The 21,259-nt window shown below is 40.8% G+C and overlaps 1 protein-coding gene across 6 annotated transcripts in view; it reads right to left on the reverse strand.

Moving 5' to 3' along the window:
* VPS13D (vacuolar protein sorting 13 homolog D) overlaps positions 1-21,259 on the reverse strand; it is a 283,963-nt gene that overhangs the window by 202,514 nt on the left and 60,190 nt on the right. For all 6 annotated transcript variants that reach the window (XM_034955636.3, XM_034955634.3, XM_034955631.3 and 3 more), the window contains 7 exons: positions 20,830-20,956; positions 18,231-18,411; positions 12,542-12,724; positions 7,187-7,409; positions 3,288-3,498; positions 341-512; positions 41-153 (listed from right to left, as the gene is read on the reverse strand). In XM_034955636.3, coding sequence (XP_034811527.3) covers positions 41-153; positions 341-512; positions 3,288-3,498; positions 7,187-7,409; positions 12,542-12,724; positions 18,231-18,411; positions 20,830-20,956 — 1,210 coding nt within the window. The remainder of the gene's footprint in view (positions 1-40; positions 154-340; positions 513-3,287; positions 3,499-7,186; positions 7,410-12,541; positions 12,725-18,230; positions 18,412-20,829; positions 20,957-21,259) is intronic.

The raw sequence follows: 21,259 nt of genomic DNA on the forward strand, positions 1-21,259 counted from the left end.
TACTGTTACTAACAGTATAATAATATAATCAAAGGCATACCTGGCTAGGGACCCAGCACCTTCTTTTCTTTTTGGATCTTTAAGCTCCAGGCTTACATTCACCATATCAATGAGGAAGCACATACAGGTGTACACTTCTCCACTCAGGACAGTCTACAAAAGGAAAATGCTCGTCAATCCACAGCTGATGATGCCATCCTAAAAATAGGCTCATACGCCAAGAAATCTAATTTGCTTGTTGCTCCACCTTCTTTCTCCAGGTGAGTTTGAGGAATAGATACACAGGGTGACCGTCAGCTGAGACTATGAGAGTGACAGAAGAACATAAGGTCTCACTCACATGAATTCTTGGATCTTGTAAATCATAAGGCCGCATAAATTCCTCTATGGGTTCTCCCAGATTGTTCTCTAATAAGCCGCGGATCAGCTTGTATTTATACAGATCCAGAGAGCAGTGGACTGAGGAGAGATTGCCATGGATAGATATGTCTGGCACAGTATGACTTATTTCTCTATGAAAAAGAAAAAAGATCACTTACACAAACAAGTCACTAACTTAACACTGACATAGCTCACGCCCAAATAACGGGGCTAAAATGTACTCACCTACATTATCAAGTAGGTAATTCCTACTTCCAATGACAAAAATTTCATGTAGCTCCAAGTGAAGCAAGTTAATATGACTGTCATGCTTCAACTATAAAAAGCCCCTTTTCTCCCAAAATTTACATTTAGAAAATCCTCAAACCAGGCCAGGTGTGGTGGCTCACACCTATAATCCCAGCACTTTGGGAGGCTGAGGTGGGAGGATCACTTGAGCCCAGGAGTTCGAGGCCAGCCTGGACAACATAGTGAAACCCCATCTCTACAAAAAATGCAAAAATTAACTGGGCATGGTGGTGTGCACCTGTGGTCCCAGCTACTCAGGAGGCTGAGGTGGGAGTTCACTTGAGCCCAGGAAGTCAAGGGTGCAGTAAGCTGTGATCGTGCCACTGTATTCCAGCCTGTGTGACAGAGTGAGACCCTGTGGGAGGGAGAGAGGGAGACAGGGAGGGAAGGAGGGAAGGAGGGAAGGAGGGAAGGAGGGAGGGAGGGAGGGAGGGAGGGAGGGAAGGAAGGAAGGAAGGAAGGAAGGAAGGAAGGAAGGAAGGAAGGAGCAAGAAATGGAGGGAGGGAAATCCTTAAACCTAGTATGAGGTAACTAATCTATTAATAAGGAAAACCTCATGAGACTCACAAAGAGCTTAAATATTACAGTTGGGAAAGCAATAAAGAAAAGATGCCAAGATCTTTATTTAACTCTTTGGATTTAGTGGTAACTAAAGGCAAACACCAGTGTTTCATACTGAGCCCAGATGGGACATGAGGATAAACTCTGAACAGATTCGTCATCTCAGCTGGGATGGACAGAAGTAAAGTTGAAGAGGGGGAGGGGCACACATCTGTACCCCATCTCAATACTAAAAAGCTTTCTCTAACCTCCCATGGGTGAACTGGGCATTGTGAATCCTACAGACACTATGCTCTAAGTATAGAGAGGGCTAGTGTTTGAAATGGCAGAGGTATATAAAAAAAGTTATTTTGTCTGCAGAGAAAAGCCGACATACAACAGAGTTTTAAAAGACAACGATGCAATAACAAAGAAAAACAGAGACGGCTGACCAAGTGCCATCTCGGGTTGCTGTGTGTGCAGTGTGAGACTGACAGGACACCTTGCATTCAGCATCACCTTCTATCAGGCCTAACAGAATACAATTATCTGCACAGAAACACTGATGGGAGTGGGGAAAGTTTAGATAAGCGGAATAGGAAAAGCTTTTTTTTTTTTTTTTTTGGAAAGCATTGCTTGAAAAGAAAACAAAGTGTTCAATTTCTAAATAACGAAGCTCCTCTTAAGACTGCCTAGCCAGTAAAACCAAATATAGCCCATGCCAACCATAACTGAACACCAGCCAGGGAGCACTTGAATAACACATAAGACTAAAATACAAACATCCCAGTGAGAACAGCTAAGTTGTATCATTAATCCAGAAAGAAACTAAAAAAGTGACATTAAATGACTTGCCCAAACCAAGAACTGTGAAGGGAGTGGCCAAAAAGAGATTCAAATCATGCTCTATACAAATAATAAACCTGTTTTTCTTTCTTTTTTTTTTTTTTTGAGACTGAGTCTTGCTCTGTCACCCAGGCTGAAGTGCAGCGGCTCAATCTAGGCTCACTGCAACCTCCACCTCCCTGGTTCAAGCAATTCTCCTGCCTCAGCCTCCCGAGTAGCTGAGATTACAGGCACACACCACCACGCCTGGCTAATTTTTGTATTTTTTTTTTTTAGTAGAGACGGGGTTTCACCATGTTGGCCAGGCTGGTCTTGAACTCCTGAACTTGTGATCTGCCGCCTCGACCTCCCAAAGTGCTGGGATTACAGGCATGAGCCACCATGTCCATATGCCAAGGCGGGCATGCCAAGGCAGGTGGATCACGAGGTCAAGAGATCGAGACCATCCTGGCCAACATGGTGAAACCCCATCTCTACTAAAAACACAAAAATTAGCTGGGTGTGGTGGCATGCGCCTGTAATCTCAGCTACTTGGGAGGCTGAGGAAGGAGAATCGCTTGAACCCGGGAGGTGGAGGTTTCAGTGAGCTGAGATCTCGCCACTATACTCCAGCCTGGTGACAGAGTGAGAATCCATCTCAAAAAAAAAAGAAAAAAAGAAAAAAAAGATCAAATCAAACATTAAATGAGAATCATGTGCTTAACTACCTGTATCCCTCAACAAAACATAAGTTCCTTCAAAGGAATTAGTTTTCTCTTTCATCACAGTAGCCCTCATGTTCAGCACATAGTAGGGACTCAATAAACATTTGTTAAATAGACCAAGAAATAAGTGAATAACTAGTTCTTCCAAACTTATCTTAATAGCACTGATTTCCACGTTAAGATTCTACTTATCATAGTTATTCAGATATAAAACATTGGCTGGGCATGGTGGCTCACGCCTGTAATCCCAGCACTTTGGGAGGCTGAGGCAGGCAGAACACCTGAGGTCAGGAGTTCAAGACCACAACATGGTAAAACCCCATCTCTACTAAAAATACAAAAATTAGCCGGGCATGGTGGCATGTGCCTGTAATCCCAGCTACTTCGGAGGCTGAGGCTGAGGTGAATCACTTGAACCTCAGAGGTGGAGGTTGCAGTGAGCCAAGATTGTGCCACTGCACTCCACCCTGCCTGGTGAACAGAGCGAGACTCCATCTCAAAAAAAACAAAAAACAAAAAACACTCACTTGTCCAAATTCCTTTCCACCTGCAATTTCAGCCTACAAGGCTCGGTTAAGAGGCTTCCTCCTGTCTGTCGCACAAAATAGGAAGGGAAGATCAGATCTCCACTACTGCCCTCTGGTGCCTTGGAGTATTCTCTCGGATGTCTCTCTGCAGCAAAGATGTCCATGTCCTGGAGATCCACGACAATGCAATCCAGCAGGCAGACATGGTCTTCTACAAGGACCCAAGGAAAGAGAGGTAATGAAGAAAGGGGGACCCAAAAAGGGGTTGCACTAAACAAATAAAAAATGCAAAGCTCATTCTGTCTTTGAAAATGTTTACAGCTGCCTGCTTCCCCACACTGTCCACTACTCAGAAAACTGGCTGTCCAGGAGTCTCCACTATGGCAGCCAGACCTCCTTATGCAAAGCTCCATGTGCTCGACACACCCTGCCCACCCGCCTCCACTCCAAGCACAGACCACGTCACAGTTCTACAGTGTCTCATGCCCATGCTGTGACAACAACTGAGGCTGGGGGGTTGATGACTAAATCTGACTCCATAGGCAATCCCTCCCCACGCACAATGCTACCAAAAGGTTTACAAACTTTTTCCAGCACTAAAATTCTTTTTTCAAACAAATACTACCACATGTAACCACTTCCATTTCCACTGACCAGATCCAAACCACCTTCATTCTTGCCTAGATCAAAAAGAACTCTCCTCCATTAGACCTACATAATTCCATTCTAGCCCTCACAAAACCACTCTCCCCACCAAATACCTGAGTAATCCTTAAAAAACTAAACAGTCCATAACATTCACTTATTTTATACACTTACTGGCTAAGGTTAATCCAAAATTCTTTCTGTAAGCCGGGAGCGGTGGCTCACACCTGTAATCCCAGCACTTTGGGAGGCTGAGGCAGGTGGATCACCTGAGGTCAGGAGTTCAAGACCAGCCTGGCCAACATGGTGAAACCAGTCTCTACTAAAAATATAAAAATTAGCCAGGGGTGGTGTTGGGCGCCCAAATCCAAGCTACTCAAGAGGCTGAGGCAGGAGAATGGCTTGAACTCGGGAGGCAGAGGTTGCAGTGAGCCAAGATCACGCCACTGCACTCCAGCCTGGGCAGAACAAGACTCCATCTCAAAACAAAAAAGAAACAAAATTATTTCTGTAAAACTCCCCCAAATCCCTACAAGGCCCTGCACAAGCCCACTGCCTTCTTTCCCAAGCTCATTTCAAGCCATTCTCTCTCCTGCTCACTAGGCCTCAGGCTTACTGTCCTTTGTTACCCCCAAAATGCCAAGCTCTTTGCTACCTCAACAGCCTTACAGGTGGCATGGCCCTCCCATCTCATCTAAATTCAGTCTTCTCTCTTCTTCTGTCTTTTCCATGATAACATTTATTATAATCTATCAATATTTAAATGCTCAATGTCTTTTTCATTAGTCTATAAGTAGCACTGCAAGAGGAGCCATGTCTAACAGCATGTTAATATACTAGGGAATAAAATATCATAACACCTGGCATTACGTGGGCACTGAAAAAATGAGTTTTTTATTAGTTAATTACATTGATAAATACATGGAATAGATAAAAGTAGAGCTGATCTGCTAGAAGGGGGTAAGGAAAGTGAATGAAGCAGGCTTTCGAGATTCTCCAGGGCAGGGGTCCCAAACCCCCAGGCCACAGACGGGTACTCACAGTAGGAGGTCAGCGAGCATTACCACCTGAGCTCTGCCTACTGTCAGATCAGCAGTGGGATTAGATTTTCATAGGGGTGCAAACCCTATTGGGAATTGCCTAAGAGAAGGATCTAGATTTTGTGCTCCTTATGAGAATCTAATGCCTGATGATCTGCGGTGGAACAGTTGCATCCTGAAACCATCCCCAACCCTGTCTGTGGAAAAATTGTCTTCCATGAAACTGGTCCCTGATGCCAAAAAGGTTGGGGACTGCTGCTCTAGGGTACTGCTATGGAATCCTAGGATTACATGGAAACTGTGAAAACCACTGTCTTAATCCAAGACAATGTATCATTAATAGTGAAATTTCAGAAACATATAGCAAATCAGTAGGAGATATACTGTTAAAAAAGAGACATTCTTTCTATAAAACATCCCAAATCACTTCTTAAAGGCATCCACCAATACATATGTAAGACTGGCCTTGTTCCTAATCATCACAGACGTCATAACATCAGTGGCGGCAAGCACCATATGCTGAGTGGCCCTCAGGTGCAGCCCCCTCTGTGTTCTATATGTGCATGCAGACAGACTGGCAAGCAGTATCATGTTCAGTTACAATTCGGTTCTGGAGTCAGACTGCCAAAATTCGTAGTCCAACTCTTCCATTACTACCTCATAACCTTGGGCAGGTCAGGTTACCCAATCTCTGCAAGCCTTTGCCTCTTCATCTGTGAAATCGTGGCGGATCACGAGGTCAGGAGATCAAGACCATCCTGGCTAACACGGTGAAACCCCATCTCTACTAAAAAATACAAAAAATTAGCTGGGTGTGGTGGCGGGCACCTGTAGTCCCAGCTACTCGGGAGGCTGAGGCAGGAGAATGGCGTGAACCCGGGAGGTGGAGCTTGCAGTGAGCCAAGATCGCATCACTGCACTCCAGCCTGGGTGACAGAGCGAGACACCATCTCAAAAAAATAAAAATAAAAATAAAAATAAAAAAATAAAAACCCTGCAGGAGTGTAATGTGAACAAAATAATTAATGTAAATAATGCACCACAATGTTTGGCACATAGTGTTTCACAACTACTACTATGGTGATGAAAATTATCTTGTTAAATGATCAACATAATAAAACCACTTTCCTGTCACCTCTAGGACTGTAAGGTACCAGAGAGAGCTAACAATTCCTCGGATCTATGTAACAAGACACTCAGCAGCCTCTCTCAGCTAGTGTCCTGCATCTTGCAAAGTCTCATCACACTGGACTGATCTTTGCAGCTCATCATATTCTGCCTCTGTCTCTAGCAGCTCAGAGCAGCTCCCACTTATCGGGCACATGACTCATCCAGAACACATTTAACAACAGAAAAGAGGCCAGGCCCGGGGGCTCATGCCTGTAACCCCAGCACTTCGGGAGGCCGAGGCAGGAGGATCACTTGAGCTCGGGAGTTTAAGACCCAGCCTGAGCAACATAGTGAAACCCCATCTCTACAAAACACACACACACACAAAAAAAATTAGCTGGGTGTGATGACACATGCCTGTAGTCCCAGCTACTCAGGAGGCTGAGGTGGGAGGATCGAGTGAGCTCAGGAGGTCAGTGCTGCAGTAAGCCATGATCACAACACTGCACTCTAGCCTGGGAGACAGTGAGAGACCCTGTCTCGAGGGGAAAAAAAATACATAAAACCAGAAAAGCCTCCAAAATAATGTTCTCATTTGGAATGACTAATTCTTATATTGGAGAGAAGAACACCAATAACCAGATGGTTCATGTCTTTTAAACTCTGTGCTACAGCATTTCTGTTGTTGCCTAATTTACGCTAATATTTTTTAATGTGTTCTTTTATATTCTTTAGACTTAGTGGTTTGCAAGGACAGTGTCTGGGTAGTGGCTTGCAGAATGCAGGACTCTTTCTACTTATACTATCACTATCTGGTGGCAACTATTTTCACCTATAAGAAAAAAGTCCTAATAGGCTATCTAAAAATCTCTTTAATTACACTATATCGTGCTAATTTAACCCTACTTTAGAAGTCATCCAATGATAAATCTACACCCAAAACTCTTAAACCTTGTAAAGCAAAATCAGAATCTCATCATCGTTAAAGAAATGCTATCTCTTCGTTAACATTTGCTTGAACACAATGCCCGCCCCCCTCAGTTTCCTCAACAGTCCTGTGAATTTCCCCACCTTCAGTATTATGTAGCTTTTCTCCTCTTTTACCTGGACTACTGGACTCTTGGCCAACAGACAGTGTGGGTTGCGGCCCTTGCTGCTTGGTGGAGGTACTGGGCACAAACTCACTCTTCAGGCTTCCTAGGCTCATTCCAGCAAGAGGCATCGTGAACTGCCCCTGGGAATGGGTTCCCCTGGGCTCCTCCGTGCTTGTCGTTTTCCTCAGACTGTGTTTGGGAATACCCGTTGGGGAAGCTGAAGGCACAGATTCCTGGGAAGAAACAAAATAAAACTAGAAGGCAGGAAATGGGAAGGGGGCAGCACTGGTGGTGGAACTCTATCTTTAATATCTCCAAAGTCCTATCCCAGTCCCTAGGGTCTTCAAAGACTCTATAATACTTATACTTCCCTCAGCCTCCCAGATCCCATAAACAAGAGGCTACCAGGATCACGACATTTACTGCCACAAAAAATTATCAGCAGAGATGTTACATATAGTTCAATACTTGCTGAAAACTTCTGCAGGAAGATACCATCTTTTGGCTCAAGAGCAAATGTGAAGATGCCAATTGCTTCAAGTGGTTTAATCAAGGTCAAATGCAGCAAAAGCAAGTCTCTCAGCTATATGACAGTTTGTTGCTTTGCTTTTGGGGAGGGGCATATTGTTTTAAGAAAAGACATCTAATGGCAACATGGCTCCAATGTGTTTGTACTTTCTAGATGTCTCCCCTCATGGGTTTACATTTCCCATCTAAGTAACTGTAGAAATGAAAACAAAATGGAAAACAAAAGAGGCCAGCCATTCCTATGATGTTTCTGCTCAAGGACATACAAATTAAGAAGGGCTAACAGAGAATAAAATGATTCAGTAGTTCTATTGAAAATACTACTCTTTTCTTACACACTTAGTACCTTCATTTGGTTAACTGCTAACAGAGGAAAATCTATTTCACCAGAATAATTCAATAATTGACTTTTAAGCTTCCCAGGGCTTCTTCATGGAGGCCTCAGAGCTACATGTCTGCACAGCTCCCGTAGCATCATGGTTCCCATCTTGCCATTCTCAACCGCATCTGGGAGGAGAGGAAGGATGTCTCTCCCCCTAGGGCTGCCTTTATGTTGACTCCTCTCAGCTTTGGAAAAGAATACAAAAACACTGCTCCCTTTCACAGTTCTCTCAAGTAGTAATTACAAGTAAAAGAAACTAGCTCTTGCTTTCTGCAATTTTTTTTTTTTTTTTGCAAGGCAGATTACTAGGTAAATGTCATTATTTAAGTATTTCAACATTAAAACCTTTCCCTCTCACTTAGTTTATTTAAACTCTGTAAAGTGTTTGTTGCCCTTTCATTTGATTCATCTCTACATCCTCTCTGTAGTTGGTTTAAACAAATCAGTGGCTTGAGAAGATTAACCCAAAGCTTTTCAAAGACTTTGACTTAGAAATTGTGGTTTAAGCATAAGCTATGGTTGAGAAAAGTGAAATAAAAGCATATGCAAAAAAACTCAATCTTGTACTCATTAAGACATGGATTTATGTAAAACAATTCCAAACACACAGGAGTCCTGGAACTCAAGGGCAAATAACCCGTCTCCAAGCTTTGATTTCAGGATTATTTCCTGTTCTTTAACCACTGGAATGCATATTAGACAAACCTCACACATGCAAATGTATTCAAAGGCAAATGCAAATACAAAATGATGGCTGGTGAAGAAGGTAATTATTCATTTCATATAGACTGTAATCAATTATATTTAACTGTATGCATGGGGAGGTGAACTTCACAGATGTGTTTATCTGCTTACAAATACTTGAACAAGCGACACACTCCAAACAGCCCTTATGGAATTCTACAGAACAATCACTGGTACCCAGTAAGATAGTTTTTCTAAGATTTAAGGATATAAAATAAGATCACCAAGAACGTACTAGTGAGGGCTAAAAAAAAAAAAAAAGAAGGAATTCTTTTCAATGGGCCTTAAAAACAACGTCTTTACATAGTATGAAAGTAATTCAAACACTTAAAAAAAAAAGTTAATAAGCAGGCTTTCTCAAGTAATGAGATATTTTAAAGGGTTGGTTTTAATTTTCTTTTTAAAGCATGCGAATGTGGATTGACTGCTGAATCCCATAAGGTTTTTCAGAATAGTCAGGTTGCAAAAAAAGCACATTATACCTTGAAGAAAAAGCGCTCCTTGTATGCACTGCCACTTAAAATCAAATCCTCAAAAACAAATACAGGGAAATTTTTTTCATTAAAACGCCACAAACTCTGTGCTATTATTTGGCTTAAAAAATAGGAACACTTTTGCAAAAATTTCTTAAGTATTTTGGCCATTCTTCTGCCAAGGCTAACTTCAGGGTCTGCTGGTAAATCCATATATAGATATATCTGATAAGGAAATTCTGTCCATTACCTTTTTAGGAAGGATAGAGAAACAAAAATGGTCCTGGTGAACTTGGTCACACAATCTGGCTAGAACTGATTTCCTCCTAAAAATTTTAGTATGGCCTCAAAGTAAAGATTTACCACAAACAAATACAGTTATGCACCGCATAAAGCCATTTCAGTCAACCACAGACCACATATACTATGATGGTCCCATAAGATTATAATGCAGTATTTTTATTGTATCTTTTCTATATTTAGATATGTTCAGATACACAAATACTTAACCATGGTGTTACAACTGCCTACAGTATTCAACACAGTACTGTGCTATACAGGCTTGTATTCTAGGAGCAACAGGCTATAGCACAGAGCCTAGGTGTGCAGTAGGCTAAGCCATTTCGGTTTGTGTAAGGACACTCTATGATGATCACAGAGCAAGGAAATCACCTAAGGATGCATCATTCTTCCAAGTATCTCCCTGTAGCTAAGGGACCATAACTGTATTTGGTCTTAGTCCCTGACACAAGAGTTTCCAAGACCCTTGGAATCTCCAGAGTGATAAAATGTCCTTGTGTATGTTAACGAGATAACTGATGGCTAAAAACCCTTAAATAGCTTTAGAATGGGGGTTGCTGGAAGTACAGGCAACCGTGTGATTAGAGGGTTGGAACTTTCAGTTTCAGTGCCCAGGCCTCCAGGGAGAGCAGCGGGGCTAGAGATTGAGTCTAATCACAAATGGCCAATGATTTAATTAATTACGCCCATGTAATGGGGACTCCATTAAAAGCCTAAACAATGGGGTCCAGAGAGATTTCAGGTTGGTGAAGACATCCGCAGTCCAGGAGATGGAGCACCCCAATTCCATGGCACAAAAGCTCCTGTGTTCGGGACGCTGCGGGGTCTTGCCCTATGCACCTCTTCATCTGGCTGTATCCTTTATTACAGCCTTTATGCTAAACCAGTAAATGTGTTCCCCTGAGTTCTATGAGCCACTATAGCAAATTACTGAACCTCAGGAGGCATTGTGGGAACCCCAAGCTTATAGCTAGTCTGTCAGACATACAGGAGACCTGGACTTGTGACTGGTGTCTGAGTGGGGAGCAGTCTTTAGGGACCTGTGGGGTCTCATGCTAACTCCAAGTGGTTAATGTCATAATTAAATTATAGCCAAGTTGGTATCTGCACAGTCGGAAAATGGTTAGTATGGGGGAAAACCCAACACATCTGGTGTCAGAAGCATTGGGAGCTGTTTCCTTTTATATGTAAAGAGCACAGCACTGGCTGATGTATAATAAACATTCAGCAAATGGCAGCTATGTATTGCTATTTTCGGCAGTTTTTAAATCTTACAATCAAATCTTACCTACATCTCAAAGGCCATCTCTCTCCCTACGTTATTAGCTATTATACTAAAAATAGGCATAAGTAGCTGGGAATTTCAGTAAGTGCTTTTCTGACACACTAAAACGAGTTTGCAAGGAATAAGCAAATAGACTGAAGAGCTGCTGTGGAAACCAGCAAGGAATGATGAAAACACACACCAAGAATGACAAGGCCTCATCTCTGGTTCCAGAAATGTCACTCAGTCTCCTCAAATGCAAAAATGGATGAAGGGGGACTAATCGGACCATCTAAAAGGTCCTCTCAGCTTTAAGGGTCTGTGAATTACTAGGTGTTTCCATTTTTACTGTTTATTCTCAAAGAATCCTAGTTTCCCCAATGTAAAACACAAATAACAACAGTCCTCATCCTAATTACCTCCAAACACTGTTATGAGAAATGGATAAGTCACAGCCATAAAAAAGAATGAAATCATGTCCTTTGCAGCAACATGGATGGAGCTGGAAGCCATAATCCTAAGCGAATTAATGCAGGAACAGAAAAGCAAATGTGGCCGGGCATGGTGGCTCATGCCTGTAATCTCAGCACTTTGGGAGGCCAAGGCGGGTGGATAACCTGAGGTCAGGAGTTCAAGACCAACCTGGCCAACATGGTGAAACCTCGTCTCTACTAAAAACATAAAAACTCGCTGGGTGTGGTGGTTGGTACCTGTAATCTCAGCTAATCGGGAGGCTGAGGCGGGAGAATTGCTTAAACCCAGGAGACGGATGTCACAGTGAGCCGACACAGTGCCACTGCACTCCAGCCTTGGCAACAGAGTGAGACTCTGTTTCAAAAAAAAAAAAAAAAAGCAAAGCAAATGCCACATATTCTCACTTGTAAGTGGGAGCTAAACATTGAGTATTCATGGATGGTCATAAATATGAGAACAACAGATACCCTCCTAAGGTTCTATAATTTGCTAAGAGAGCTCACAAAACTCAGGGAAACACGTTTACTTGTTTAACATCAACTACTAGAGCGGAGTCAGGGGGTTGGGGGGAATGGGTCGGAAAACTACCTATTGGGTACTATGCTATCTGGGTGCAATATACCCATCTAAGAAACCTGCACATGTACCCCCTGTATCTAAAACAAAAGTTGAAAAAAAAAAAAGGTGCCACAGTAATTTAAAACTGTAAAGCAATATACTGTATAGATGTTATTATTAAGACATTTTTAAATGGCTTCAAGTAAACCATGGGCCAATCACGTCCTCTGAAAAAAAGCCACAGAGTCTAAAACGTTTATATTATAGAAGGAATGCTTTTATATAAAGAAAGCATTATAAAAAGATGGAAGGTTGATTCCATTGGTTTGTTTGCTAAAACAAGTTACTACCTACATTTACTAAGAGTTATAATTTACACTACCTCAATTCATAAGGTTAATTGAAATATCAATAAAATGTCAAAAAAATTCTACTACCTACATTTCCTAAGAGTTATAATTTACACTACCTCAATTCATAAGGTTAATTGAAATATCAATAAAACGTCAAAAAAAATTCTTCAAGCCACATACCCTACAAAAGTAATAGCAATTATGGATCATCTTACAGCAGCATACAAATTTTTCAATTAGTGATCAAATACTAGCTGAACGGAAAAGGAAATGGATACTGATTGCTCACCTTATCTTGTAGGGAAAAGGTGCCAGGAAAACCAGCAAACAGAAACTTATTTTTGACTTTCAACTTCCCCAAATTTGCTACAATCAGATTATTTGATCTGGAACTTTCTGGGATCAAGAGAACGGGAGCACCAGCCTCAATATCCAGGAGAACCCGTGAACAGCGCTGGGCTTGATCTCTCACCTGAAAGAGGAAGGAAAACTGACTCAGAGGATAATTAATTCCCTAATTTTACCACCAAATAACCTCAGGTTCCCAAAAGTTTCGTGAGTTTATAAAACAATTAAAATCATACAGAGCATATTCTATGACCACCATGGAGTTAAACTGGAAGTCAGTAACAAGAAGATAATGGAAAATCCCCAAATATTTGGAAAGTAAACTACACACTTCTAAATAACCCCTAGGTCAGAAGAAATCACAAGGGAAACAGAAAAATGTTTTCACTAAAATGATAAGGAAGACATAATACATTAAAATTTGTGGGATACACTTAAAACTATGCTTAGAGAGAAATTTACACCATGACTTTAGAAAGCAATAAAGACTTAAAAATCAGTAATTGAAAGCTTCCACCTTAAGAAGCTGGAAAAAGAAAAGTAAATTAAATCTGAAGTAGAAGGAAGAAAATAAAAAGCGTAAGTCAATGATATAGGAAACCGACAATCAGAGAAAAATCAATTAAACATTTATAGAATATGACTGCACCCAAAAACCACAGAACATACTTTTTTTTTTTTTTTTTTTTTGAGACAGAGTCTTGCTGTGTTGCCCAGGCTGGAGTACAGTGGCACAATTTCAGCTCACTACAAACTCCACCTCCCGGGCTCAAGTGAGATTCTCATGCCTCAGCCTCCCGAGTAGCTGGGATTACAGGCACGTGCCACAACGCCCAGCTATTTTTTGTATTTTTAGGAGAGATGGGGTTTCACCATGTTGCCCAGGCTGGTCTCAAACTCCCGGCCTCATGTGATCCACCCGTCTTGGCCTCCCAAAGTGCTGGGATTACAGGTGTGAGCGTGCCCAGCCCAGAACATATCCTCTTTATAAGAACAGGTGGTCTATTGGCTGAGAGTATGCCTCGGCCATAATACAGGCCTGAATAAGTTGGTTATTTTAAAAGATAAAACTAATAAACCCCTGGCCACTTAGTAGCTTGGTTATCTTGGTTAAGTAGTTAAAGTCTCTGTGCCTCCGTTTCCTTATCTATAAAATGGGAATAATAATAAGCCATAAGCCCTACCTCAAAGAGGTGTAGGGATTAAATGAGACAATACACCCAAAAACTGAGGTGAAAATGTAACAGCTATTATTATTACCACATCAACACCATATATCTTTTCAGTCTTTTTTTCCTGTACACACAGCTATGTATTTATAAATATACAGGCATCCTGACTAGCACTTACATCTTGAACACGCGTTCAGTTATATGTTAATGGAAAAAACACTGAATCATGAGCCAGACAACCAGGGCTAAGAGTTAACAATGTTTCCTCACTTATAAAATGAAAGTAACACATCTGCTGACCACCGCCTCATTAGGTATTATCATAACTAATTATCTTTTTTTCCTTGATTATATCCTCCCACTGAAATATAAACTCCATGAAGGCAATGACCTTGTCTTTCTTGTTTTCCACTCTGTTCCTAGCACCTGGCAAGCTGCATGACACACTCATTCCTAAATTACTGAAGAAATGAACAAACAGGGTTGTTACAAGGATCAAATGAGATAATGTGTAGGAAAGCACTTTGAAAACTCCAAAGCATCATTAATATAAATAATTATTGCCAAAAGTACAGGCTACTTAATTCTGCTATCTCCATATTCCTACTATAACTGAGTCAAGGGAAGAATAGTAAGAAAAATAACTCCCTGATGGTCACATAGCTAATGGAAGCAAAACCCACTCAAGATATTTGTCCCAAGATTTCTAACGCACAGCATTACTTTACAATACCAGTTGCTAGGTGAATGAAGAAGTGTAACAAATATAAGAGGTTACATGTAAAGTGGAAGGCATAGGAAAACTGCATCATACTTCTGGGGTAAAATATATGGGAAATAATTTATATTTGGCCAAACACATCTGGTATAACTGATACTCTTAAAATTTCAAACATTAAGAATACAAAGAAATTCAAAGTTCCACTGAATCATTATTTACAGACCTCAGAAAATGTAGGAATAAAAACCCAGCTACATGTCAAAAACACGTGTCACCAATACAAGGTGAAAGAAATTTAAATTTCAAACAAAATAGCCTCTTAATCTTATCAACAAATAAAAGTAGATCTTAGCTCTATATAAACCTAATTCAAACAGCTAGAATTAAAGATTCTTGAGAAGATCAGCTTGTCTTCAAAGCCTACATATTGAACAATGTTCAAAATAGAAAGACATTCCTTTAACCTCCTACTTGTCTTATATAATTTGATAAAGCAAAACTTGAGACTTATTGTTCAACTCTGCTTAACCCAGGAAGTTAAACCCAATTACTCAGTAATATACAAGTATCTCATTTCCTAACCCAAATGATTCACCACCATAAGACTTACCACTGTTTCAACCACACAGGTAAAAATAACTGTTTTAAATGCACACAATTCTAACAGAAAACATTTAGCAGAGTTGTATTGAAAGTCACAAAAATGTTCATAACTTTGATAAAACAGTACCATTTGTAGGAATCAATACTATAAACATAATTCAAAAAGTGAAAAAAAAACTTCACTTCTGTAAAGATATTCATGGAAGCATTAGTCATAAGAATGAAAAGCTGAAAGCAATTTAAATGTTAAAAATAGGAAAATGGTTAAACTAATAGATTATATAGTTGCTACATAGGATATCTATGAAAAATGCAAAGCAAGATGGAAAAAGATTCTAAAAAAGGCTAGGAAAAATAGCTGGATTCTAAAAGTGCATGTATAAAATTACTGTGTTTTACATACTTGATACACTGTATGCCATTTCTCAATCTAAATTATTTTATAAAAGCATATGCAGACCATAAATGTAATATCATTTTATATCAAATAAAAAGTCTGACAATAAGAGTGTTGGCAAAGATATGAATTAAAAGAAATTATTATACACTGCTGATGGGAGACTATCATTGAGACAGCTGTTTTGGAAAACGATCTGGCTTTATCTGGTGAAGAGAAATGTGCGCACACCCTATGGCTCAGTAATTCCACTGCCAGGTATCTCAGAGATCAGAGAAAGTCTCAAGTATGTGCATCAGGACTCACAGTACACAAGAGCTAAACACTGTAAACAGCCCAAGTGTTCCAAAGGAAAATGGATAAATCATTTATACACAGAATGAAATGCAATGGTGAAAATAAATGCTATCGTATGTAACAATATGAATGAATCTTATCAACACACTAAGTGGGGGAAAAAGCAAGTCAAGGAACATTAAATACGGTTTAATACCATTTTTATAAAGATCACAAGCAAAGCAAAAGATACCGTTTAGGAATTTTTTCTTTTTAATTTTAAAGGACCTTATAGACCCAAAAATCACCAGAGTGGTTACAGGAGGAGTTGACAGGGTAACGGAATAGGGAAGGAACACAGCATATGCAGGCAGCTGTCTTCCTGATGCTTTAATTTTCAGTTAGAGGTGGGTTCACAGATATTCATCTTATTATGATACTCTGTGACATATATACATGCTACAGATAATCTTTTATAGGTGTAAAATGCTAAATTTTTTTTGAGTTGTTAAAGAAAGAAAAAAAGGTTATATATTCCATGAGTAAATTCAGAGAAAAATGTATAGAAAACAACAGAAACAAATTAAAACATGCTATAGTGCAGAGATACTAGTATGATTCTTTTTTCCAGATTTTCTATCATTTGATTATGCTACCTGTATATTTTTTAAAAATACATTCTCTGGAAGATACACAGGAAACCGACAGCACTCGTTGCTTCCAGGGAGAGAAACTAGACAGTTGGAGAAAAATAATTGAGGAGACTTTTCTCCAAATGCCCTTTTTCACTTTGCTACTGTACCAAATCAATATCTACCAAGTCAAACATTTTATATTTAAATTAAAATGTAATTTTTAAAAATGCTGCCACTACAAAGTATCTATTTATTAAATTATAATCTTTTACCTAATAAAGTTTTGTTTTTTTTTTTTTTTTTTGAGTCATGGTCTGGCTCTGTCACCAAGGCTGAAGTGCAGGTGGCATGATCTCAGCTCACTGCAACCTCCACCTCCTGGGCTCAAGCCATCCTCCCACCTCAGCCTCCCAAGTACCTGGGACTACAGACACATGCCTCACCACACCCAGCTAATTTCTGTATTTCTTGTAGAGACGGAATTCCACCATGTTGCCCAGGCTGGTCGCGAATTCCTGAGCTCAAGTGATTTGCCCGCCTCGACCCCCAAAGTGCTGGGATTACAGATGTGAGCCACAACGCCTGGCCATAAAGTTTTTTTAAAAAAGGAAAAATAACACGTTGTTACAAAAGTACATTGTTATTTTCTATGGTTCCCAAACTGCACTGAGACACCACAGGGTGGCAAAGGCTTGCAGCTGTCAGGACTTTTTTTTTTTTGAGACGGAGTCTTGCTCTGTCGCCAGACTGGAGTGCAGTGGCACCACCTCGGCTCACTCCAACCTCCGCCTCCCAGGTTCAAGCGATTCTCCTGCCTCAGCCTCCCGAATAGCTGGGACTACAGGCACGTGCCACCATGCCCGGCTAATTTTTGTATTTTAGTAAAGACAGGGTTTCGTCATGTTGGCCAGGATGGTCTCGATCTCTGGGCCTCGTGATCTGCCCGCCTCGGCCTCCCAAAGTGCTAGGATTTACAGGCGTGAGCCACCACGCCCGGCTGCCAGGACATTTTAAATTTTTGAAGGAAAAACAACATCTGCCAGACACTGCACTAACTACTAGCTTGTGGTAGTTGGCATTCAATAATAGATCATTCGATACTCCTTTCAGTAAGGTCTTATCTTTGCGAAGCTGGGTCTTCAGCGGTTGCTGTGAGAAAAAGCAAGTACCATAAGAAGATAAATGTGGACAGGAAGTGAGGGTGGTAATGTCCAACCTGATCCCAAGTTTGAGAAGTTATGCAATACCTAACAGGCACATACCTCCTACCAGTCATTGTGGTTACTTAAGAATTAAATAAAATATTATTCTTTCCATTTATGTGTTATTATTTTTTCAAACACCTACTAAGTTGTTAGGACATATGTACTTGTTGTTTAGACTGACTTACTTTGTAAACGGAAATACCATTTGGTGTTTCCTTTGGCCTAGGATGTGCCATGAATAAACTACCAGGACCCCACGGGGGCCACGAACTCAGTTTAGAACTTCTGATCTACTGCATTTAGAAAAAACCTACCACTTTCCAAGAGAAACATCCCCACTGAAGTCCTAAAAGGGACCAGCAGTCTTAAGTGTTCTTTGTAAACCTCCCTTATTTTTTTTTTACAGAAAGTGAAAGCTAAAGTTTGAAGGTAATTTAAGTGAGATACAATAAATAAGGAATAAAGCTCTTCAATTACACAAGATGTCTGTAGCTAATCTACACGGAGAACATATTAGCAAGGATAAATTACCTTTACTCTTCCAGATTCATCTCTAGAGGCCTAAAAGTTCTACTGGTCAGTCAAACTGGAAAAGCAGCTTGGAGGGCCCAGGCTACCTACCGTCTGCCCCTCAATAGCAGCTCGCTGGCGCCCTAAGACATCCTGCAGCTGAGTGAAATGCTGAATGAAGGCCACCACCTCTGCCTGGAAACGCTGAGTATGCACATACTGCACAGAGGCCATCCGGAGGCTCACGCGAATGTCGTGTTCTCTCCGGAGCAGAGGGTCAGGCCGTCCATATCTAAAAATTGGGATAAAAGTGTGACTCAGATAACAGCAAGACACAAGTTAGTATTTCAAGAAAACTCAGGTTGGTTTAGGGGCTTCCCTAAAACCAGCTTTAATTATTAAATGGAAATCCAAAATTAGGCTTTACAAAGCAAACTCTAATAATTACTCCTTTTGTAAGCTTCTGTGATGGGATAAAGGTGTGATAGCCAGGAGTATAAACAGGTGGACAGCTCTAGCACTGAGGTCACTCAGAGGCCACCTGAGGCTCTGACCTTTCTCCCCGCCCTGAAAGGTAAGTATTCCTGCTCACCATGTTCCTGGCAAAGATTGTGAGGATGTGTGAAAAACAATAAAAATAAGTCCATGAATTAATGGGTAAAGAAAATTAGGCATCAGAATCAATGTTTCTAGGAAAAACTGTCTTCTAGAGGCAGAAAGACATCTGTTTACTTCAGTCAAATGTAAGTCAAAGAGTTCTGGAATCTATAGTCGAAGATAAATTAGATGACTTCTACAAATTATTCTGAATTTAATGGAGCATGGTGCCATAAAAATATTATTAAATAGGACACAGTCAGCCAACATTGCTGAGTACTTATTTTGGGCTAGGCGGGAAATTGAGAATTTTACATTAATTATCGGATTTATTTTAGAGTCATGACACCAAGGTATAGAACACAAACAAACCCATTCTCAGCAGGGTACAATATAACCCCCTAAAAATGACAAAGCCCTCAGATATCTTCTTGAAACAGTTTGTCTCAACCTTGGTTGAACATTAGCATTTAAAAAAACACACACACACTGGCCAGGCACGGTGGCTCACGCCTGTAATCCCAACACTTTGGGAGGCTGAGGCCGGTAGACTGCCTGAGTTCAGGAGTTTGAGACCAGCCTGGGCGACATGGTGAAACCCTATCTCCCAAAAATACAAAAAATTAGCCGGGTGTGATGGTGCATGCCTGTGGTCCCAGCTACACAGAAGGCTGAGGTGGAAGAATCGCTTGAGCCTGGGAGGTAGAGGTTGCAATGAGCTGAGATCACACTACTGCACTCCAGTCTGGGTGACAGAGTGAGACCTCGTCTCAAAAAAAAAAAAAAAAAAAGAGACTGAGCATGACCCTAGACCAATTAAATCAGAATATGTAGAGGCAGACCTGGACATCTATATTTTCTAATACCTCTTAGATTAAAAAAAAGAAAAAGAAATGGGTTGAAAACCACCATTTTACACTCCCTATTTTCTGAGAAAAGCTTTTTTTTTTTTTTTTTTTTTTTTTTGAGATGGAGTTTCGCTCTTGTCACCCAGGCTGGAGTGCAGTGGCGCAATCCCGGCTCACTGCAACCTCCGTCCCCCAGGTTCAAGCTATTCTCCTGCCTCAGCCTCCCGACTAGCTGGGATTACAGGTACCCGCCACCACACCCCGCTAATTTTTATATTTTTGGTAGAGATGGGGTTTCATCATGTTGGCCAGGCTGGTCTCAAACTCCTGACCTCAGGTGATCTGCCTCCCTCAGCCTCCCAGAGTGCTGGGATTACAGGCGTGAGCCACCACGCCCAGCCCTGAGAAAATCATTCTTTAATAACCAGCCATGCCTGAAGATCCCTTTCTAAAATCTAACATAGAAACAATTCAATATAGATCATGTTTATAAACAAAAATGCATAATAAACTCATATCCTCAACAACCTTCTGAGGCTGAAATCATGCCAGAACTTTTAGAGCTACATGGAAGCTCAGAAATGTTCTAATGATTCAGTCCCCTTAATATATAGAAAAACTGATGCACAAAGACTGCATGACTTGTCTCAGGACATACACCAAGTTCGTGGAAAACCAGCAAGAGAGCCCAGGGCTTTTAATAATCAGAAGTATTCAATCATACCCTATCTGGGGTGGGTGGGTGGGTGTGTGTGTGTGCGTGTGTGTGTTGAGACAAGGCCCCCCTTCGTCACCCAGGCTAGAGTGCAGTAGCACAGTCATGGCTCACTGCAGGCTCCAACTCCTGGGATTAAGGGATCCTCCCACCTCAGCCTCTCAAGTAGCTAGAACTACAGTTGCATACCACCACACACAGACGGCTTTTTTCTTCTATAGAGACAGTGTCTATGTTGCCAAGGGCGGTCTCGAACTCCTGGCTTTAAGCAATCCATCTGCCTTGGTCTCCCAAAGAGCTTAGATTACAGGCATGACCCACCGCACCTAACTCATACCCCGTTTATGAAGCTTTAAGTAGCCCACTTCAACACAGATCCATTTTAATGAAATTTAAAGTCAGGAAGAACTCCTCATAACCATAACTTCTCAATTTCACCTCTAAGAAGGTAAAAATTTTTTAAAGTTTTCTTCATGGTCTAGCCAACAAGAATCTGAAACAGCAAGTATTATGATAAAATATCAAGTCAGAAAAAGATTGACATTTTTACTTAAAAGTCTGGAAGATGAGTGCTTCTTCACCACTGGTAGTGAACCGTTCTCTGTAGAACTCTCCATGGGATGTGAGGTCACTTAGAGACAGACTCCCAATGCTGCCCTGTAAGGCCAGGTCTCCCTCTAGGGATGATAAAGTTAGAACACATTACTATGTATCCTTTTTTGTCACACAACTTAAATATGTCTGGAACAAAAGCTGGTATACACATGCCTCAGACTTTTCACTTTGTAATCAAACCTCAAAATCAAATTTTCATATTCCAATATACCCCAAAAAATATTTTATGCAATATTTAAAACAAAGTCTCAATGCAAAAAAGGGAAAAAAAAGTCTCAATGCAGAAGTCCAAAGGGGACTGAAATAATACAGCAACATTACATTTTTTTTTTGAGACAGAGTCTAGCTCTGTCGCCCAGGCTGGA

The sequence above is a fragment of the Pan paniscus genome, chromosome 1, assembly GCF_029289425.2.
Source record: "Pan paniscus chromosome 1, NHGRI_mPanPan1-v2.0_pri, whole genome shotgun sequence".
NCBI classification, from domain to species: domain Eukaryota; kingdom Metazoa; phylum Chordata; class Mammalia; order Primates; family Hominidae; genus Pan; species Pan paniscus.